The sequence below is a fragment of the Asterias rubens genome, chromosome 20 (genome assembly GCF_902459465.1).
Source record: "Asterias rubens chromosome 20, eAstRub1.3, whole genome shotgun sequence".
In the NCBI taxonomy this organism is placed as follows: domain Eukaryota; kingdom Metazoa; phylum Echinodermata; class Asteroidea; order Forcipulatida; family Asteriidae; genus Asterias; species Asterias rubens.
Window position 1 is genome coordinate 12,446,804 of NC_047081.1, and position 7,017 is coordinate 12,453,820.

The 7,017-nt window shown below is 37.8% G+C and overlaps 1 protein-coding gene across 1 annotated transcript; it reads left to right on the top strand.

Annotated features, from left to right (window-relative positions):
- Positions 1 to 2,681: 2,681 nt before the first annotated feature.
- Positions 2,682 to 4,502, top strand: LOC117304019 (trichohyalin-like). Its single transcript, XM_033788496.1, has 2 exons — positions 2,682 to 2,729; positions 3,243 to 4,502. Exons 1-2 carry the CDS (start codon positions 2,682 to 2,684, stop codon positions 4,449 to 4,451), a joined length of 1,257 nt encoding a protein of 418 aa, XP_033644387.1. The 3' UTR covers positions 4,452 to 4,502.
- The last annotated feature ends 2,515 nt before the right edge of the window (positions 4,503 to 7,017 follow it).

The following is a 7,017-nucleotide window of genomic DNA, read 5'->3' on the forward strand; positions in this document are numbered from 1 at the left end:
CATCAGGGAATGTTAAACCTAACCCAGGTTCCTCATAACCCGTTCACCTGAGTGAATTCCAGTGCGTCAACGGCCCACGGCACTGCTTTCGGAGATACAGCTGCTCCTATCCCAAATGTTCTCAAGCGCTACTCGTCTTTTTCGTCTTCGTTTTATCCTCTTTCTTTAGCTTGAGAAACACAAGACGAATTCTTCTTTTGGCGAGCTCTCTGAAGGGACATCCCAAGGATTCCTTTTCAATTTATAAACCGATCAATTATTCTTTTGTGGAAGCTTCTCAGTGTTGCAGTTTGCTGAGGCTCGGTGGACTGCAATTTACACTAGCAAGTGCGGAGAGAGTAACTTCCCTGATGTATAACTGAAACATCATTCAGGGACTTAAATATGCCGTTGCATATCATTAGTTGTTTCGCCTTTAATGTGGCCAATCGCTTAGGAGAATTCATATATAGGATCACTAAACTAAATTCAAGAATTTATCAGAATTTAGGAGATCTTTGTTTCCTAACACAGATATGCGAAAAAAATAGCGTCGGCATTGTTTGCCCTTCAAAGAAAATTAATTGCAGTGTTTATTTAATAAACAAAGACAAATATTCAAAGACAGCAAATATTGATTTGGCATAAAATTTAATATTCGCGCAGTTCAAACTCTCAGAGTCTACACACGAGGCATTCAGGAATTTATAACAGGTGTTTACATTTTGAAGCAGAAGATTAATAAAGAAAAACTAACTGTGATATTTTAGTCATTGTTTAGACAACGCACTAAAGTCTTTTAGAAGGCTCATACCAAAAGTACATTGGCATGTTGTTCATACATCTCAGCTCTCTGCATTTCATTGTCAATGTACTTAAAACATTAATGCGGAATTTAAATGATACACTGTTTGGCGATCCCGTTTTGTTCGCTTTAAATGGAAGCGAAAAATTCTCAGTTAACACATCTTGAATTCAAATTAAGTTGGTCTTCCAAGATTCGTCTAAACCACATTCGGTCGAGATTTTTCCAAGTGATATAACGCCATCACGCCATCGGCCAAAGGACCTTCCGCCCTGGACCTGTCTTGACTGGCTATCAAGTAATTATAAATATTAATTGGGTCAGAGTGACTCGATCTTTAGGGTATCGAGTTACCACCTTAAGTGTCAGATTTCAGATATTTGGAGAGACAGCCACTGAAGGCCAGTAAATAAATATATAGCACGTCATGAAGGAGGCTGCCCGCGGGACAATCGAGCCGGGTTCACCGCCAAAGGTCGCCCACGCGAGATGTTGTAAGATAACTTCCTAACTAAATACCAAAGTACGTGTACTCTTGCTTTTATTGGCAGGCTGCAAATATAGCTATTGACTTTTGGGGAAATTTGCACTAATCAAGACCACTCTTCTGGCTGTACGTATGCCGAGTTTTAGATGGAAAGGACTACGCATAAACATAATATATTACCACCACCGTACTACTTTAAAGATCTGACATGTAGATTTCATTCCTAATCTTGTTTCTTTGTCAACCTACGTGTATTATCCCTGATGTTTCGTTCTAGTTTCACATATTTCAAAATGACCTCATTCCTCAGACTCACCTTGTCTCCCAGATTTCAAGATACCCGGTGTTTTAAACTAATGACCGACGTAACACAAATCAACCCCGCGAAGCAAGGACGTTTCTTGATACCTTGAGTCAAACCTTTCTGTTTCAATGGGTTTAGGCACGTTCACCATGATTGTTAAATTAAAAACCAAAGATTGTGCTTTGTCTTTAGTTTTTAGAGACGTCCCCATTGGTCGTGGTGCACCCCTGGGGATTCAGATACCTTGTGTTTAAATGGTCGGGTTGCATATATTCACGTGCTCACAAACATTGAGAAGAAGGAGACTTAAATCAGAGTAAAACAAATCAAAGTCACGAGTATTGGTTTGTCTAGGTTTACAGAGGAAGTTGTACATGCATCTATTTTTTTCCAGACGGACTGTAACTCAAATTGAGGTGCTGGTCATGATTCTTGGGCAAGTTTATAGTTTAAATTAAGGAACATTGAAGACCACTTTTGGGGAGAGAGAGGGGGAGAGTGGATGGAAGAATATTGCACATCTATATGAGTGCTTGCGATCGATATGTGAGGTTGGAACCAATCGATATAGCCTGGTTTGTAAAGACGGAAACCAAGCCTCACTCTCAGTGTGGAATGAGCTGATGCTCCGACTGGAGTACAGGCTAGCAGTAAGGAGAAGGTATGATCTAATTTGCCACTTAGAGCGACGTGCGAGAGAAGCTTGAATGTGTGTGTTTTAAAACCTTTGCGAGGTTTTAGTGAGTTGGCCCTTTTTTCTCGGTGTTGATTCAGCATTTAATGCGATTTGTTTCTCACAACTGCGGCCACTTCTACTCACTGAACTCAATAAAAATCTGAGAAAATAGATACATTGCGGTTTTCATTTTCAAAATACTGTAAGTGCATCGAAATAGATGAGAATATACGAGCCGGGCGAATAGGGAAATAACCTTGGATGACACAACAATAAGCGGAGAAACTACACGTATTGGACAGAATATCTTGAATACTGTGATATTTTGTATTTCATTACGTGTTTCAATGACGGTCTTATATTTAACTCGTTTGTTTATTTATATTTTGCCAATTAGTTTGCAGTACGTTTTCTTGTCATGCTATTCAACATGGTGGTCATGTCGAATGATTTTGGAAACATGAAGCAGTTCAGTGATGTAGCAACTGATACATGTATCTACAAGTCGATTTGAGAATATCTTATAGTACATTCACGAGAACTATACCAACGGTTTGAATCTTGACAAAGACTTGATTTCAATTGAAGGCACAGAAACCTAGATATAAAAGCTATTGAATGTTCGTCATAGGAGTGCGAATCTATTGATGGAAAGTTAACGAGGCAGAACTGAAATCCCAACTCTTCATCGAGGGAAGTGTGAAGCGAATGGCGCCATAAACCCCTCCAGTCCGTTCACTCTATTTCATTCAAACGACACGTTAAAGGGTACATGTACGTTTGGTAATCACCCGTAAATTAATGAAACACTATGCCTACTTGGTTAAAGTAGGGCTACACAGCAGCTTGCGATGGTATAACCCATTGTGAGTATCATTCACTTTAAAGTAATGTGGATATGGGAACGTACATGGTTCACGAGGTATAACAACTATTACAACATGAACGACTCAAACAGAAACAACTATTACAACATGAACGACGCAATTAGAAACAACTATTACAACATGAACGACGCAAACAGAAACAACTATTACAACATGAACGACGCAAACAGAAACAACTAATACAACATGAACGACGCAAACAGAAACAACTATTACAACATGAACGACGCAAACAGAAACAACTATTACAACATGAACGACGCAAACAGAAACAACTATTACAACATGAACGACGCAAACAGAAACAACTATTAAAACATGAACGACGCAAACAGAAACAACTAATACAACATGAACGACGCAAACAGAAACAACTAATACAACATGAACGACGCAAACAGAAACAACTATTACAACATGAACGACGCAAACAGAAACAACTAATACAACATGAACGACGCAAACAGAAACAACTATTACAACATGAACGACGCAAACAGAAACAACTATTAAAACATGAACGACGCAAACAGAAACAACTAATACAACATGAACGACGCAAACAGAAACAACTAATACAACATGAACGACGCAAACAGAAACAACTATTACAACATGAACGACGCAAACAGAAACAACTATTACAACATGAACGACGCAAACAGAAACAACTAATACAACATGAACGACGCAAACAGAAACAACTATTACAACATGAACGACGCAAACAGAAACAACTATTACAACATGAACGACGCAAACAGAAACAACTATTACAACATGAACGACGCAAACCGAAACAACTAATACAACATGAACGACGCAAACAGAAACAACTAATACAACATGAACGACGCAAACAGAAACAACTATTACAACATGAACGACGCAAACAGAAACAACTATTACAACATGAACGACGCAAACAGAAACAACTATTACAACATGAACGACGCAAACAGAAACAACTATTACAACATGAACGACGCAAACAGAAACAACTAATACAACATGAACGACGCAAACAGAAACAACTAATACAACATGAACGACGCAAACAGAAACAACTATTACAACATGAACGACGCAAACAGAAACAACTAATACAACATGAACGACGCAAACAGAAACAACTATTACAACATGAACGACGCAAACAGAAACAACTATTACAACATGAACGACGCAAACAGAAACAACTATTACAACATGAACGACGCAAACAGAAACAACTAATACAACATGAACGACGCAAACAGAAACAACTATTACAACATGAACGACGCAAACAGAAACGACGTGTCATATCGTAGAACAACTTAAACGTCGTATGCAAAGAACGTAAAATATCAACAAACACAAAAAAAAAAACGCACGTTATACGGCGTGAAGCGACCATAACATGTACACCAACGTATAACAAGATACAACATGATGGAAAATTATGTAACGTACCATAACACAGCAAAGGAGCGTAAAACGACGTATACGACGTAAACAAAAAGAACGTTACAGTGTACACACCGTATAATCACAGAAGACGTAAACTATAGCATGCGTCTTATAGTGTAAATTAACGTATTATACGTAAAACAATGCAAACGAAACAGCACATAACAACACAACGTTCATCAAAGTATAATGAACGTAAACCGTAAACGTTATTTTCGAACTGTAGTTCCAATCCATTTAAACATTAAAACAAAACAAAAATGACATACAAACTGACATACCTTTACATACTACTTGAAATACTTGTAATTGTAACTAACTAGAAAAAAAGAAATTGTACTCGGGGGGTATTTTCGGTGAAAGTCTTTTGATGCTAGCCTGAACAAACATTATATATATAAGAACCCAAAGTGCCACACATATTCATCCAAACAAAACGACCATGCGTGTAATTCCAATGTGGCTTTCGTTAGTTGCTATATTATGTACCGGTAAATCAGCAACGCGTGTAAATCCAGGCATAACTAGACTGTTGTTTAATTTACGGCAGAAAAAAAACTCTCTGACGCACTCCACATATGAGCATCGAAACCCAACCCTATACACATTTTCAATATCTTATGTTTAAGGTCCTCGTTATGTGGTTCTTTCAGTACACTTGGCTAGTCAAACCGGAGCCCTTTCCCATCATTAGAAGTCTGAGAGAAATTCAATATTCCATTTGATATTGGATATTTCAAAATGGCCGCCGTTAGTTGTATATTACGTAGGCGAACCCCGAGAGGCCTTAATATTTCGGCTAAAAAAGTTGTGACGTACACCGTAGTATTTTTATCGACGTACTTTGGTTTTATCGCAGTGCATCCTGGGAATACTCAAAGTTTACTAACCATGTTATTAAAGGTTAAACTTGCGGCCATTATAAAACAAGCGGATTAAGTCCATGAAGAAAACAAAATGGTTGATCCTTTAGACATAACTAGACTTAAAAATCTGACTGACTGTTGTCTTCTTAATGACGTTTTTCCTTTTCAAGCCCAAAGCTCGATTAAGATAGAAACGAACAGTGGTATTATCACGCGCCTGCATAACTATTATTTGACGCTATAACACCTTTATCCCACAATTCGCTACGGTCCATTTGCCGGCTGCACGCAGCAGTCAGACATCTCACAATACGCTTCACTTAATACTTTTAGAGGACTGATACAACTTGCCTATCGTTTGGTTATTCCTTTGGGAGGATACATATTTACCACAGTCCGTAGGCTTCACGGAAGGCATGCAAACTACCGGAACACAGCCATTAAAAACAAAGGATATAGATGGGTTACCATATGAAGCTAATCATAGTCTATGTCTTTTAATGTGAAAACCGACCATTACATCAAGGCCTTTCATTGCAAGCTGATACATCCAGCTAAAGTATGTTACTGTGCTTTCTTAATCTTAACCAAGGGAATATTGAAACAGTTGATACAAGTGGAGACGATTTGAAATGATCAACATATGCTAGATTATGATGTTATTCCAAATCATTATAAATCATGCAAATATGATATTTTGTCAAGGCATAAATATTCCAAGCAAGAACATAAGATGTAATCAACTTCACCTTACACGATGGATTGACTGATAAAATGGGAAGGCTTGGTCAGACTTGTTAAGACCAATTCATGTCAATAATTAAGTACTTTCAAGGTAGAAGCTGAAGATGTATATTCTGCCTGTAGCACAGTCAGCCAAATCCGCCATGGAATCAAAACTAGGAAAAATGCCCTTGTTCATTCATTGTTTTGGGGTATTTTATGTCTTGGTTTGTGTACGTATAAACAAAAGGTCATCAATACATTAACATAGCACTTACAGTTCTTGCACTTGAGATTCACTAAAAAAAATCTAAACGTTTTCAACCATATCACTGTATTTTCAATTACAAATACAACCTGACACGACAAGTAAACGGATACCTACAATGCCACCCCAAAACACAATCGACACAATGTTACGATGGTGAAAAAAAGTCTGCTGCGGTTGTGATAGTACAAACATTTTGTTTTTGTTTTCTTTTTTTCTTAAAAAAAACAACAAAAAAACACGGTCCTAGATATTTTGTCCATGATATGAACCCGTCATTTTTGCTGGGGGGGGGGGCTCCCTATGACGTCATTACCCTTGGGCATATCAATCAATGACACTTTGTTTCTACATAGCGCAACATAAATCGTCTGGTAACACTTTGCTTCTAATAATTTCGTAGCTGCTACATGAATTGTCTGGTCACATTTTGCTGTCCGCAGCCTTAACATTCGTCCAACATGATTAAACAGAAAGACACCATTTTGATATTCTACGTTTTTTAAACTTCAAACATGAAGGAAAAGATAGCATTTGGTGATAAATCAGAGAGTTATCTGGAGCATTGTT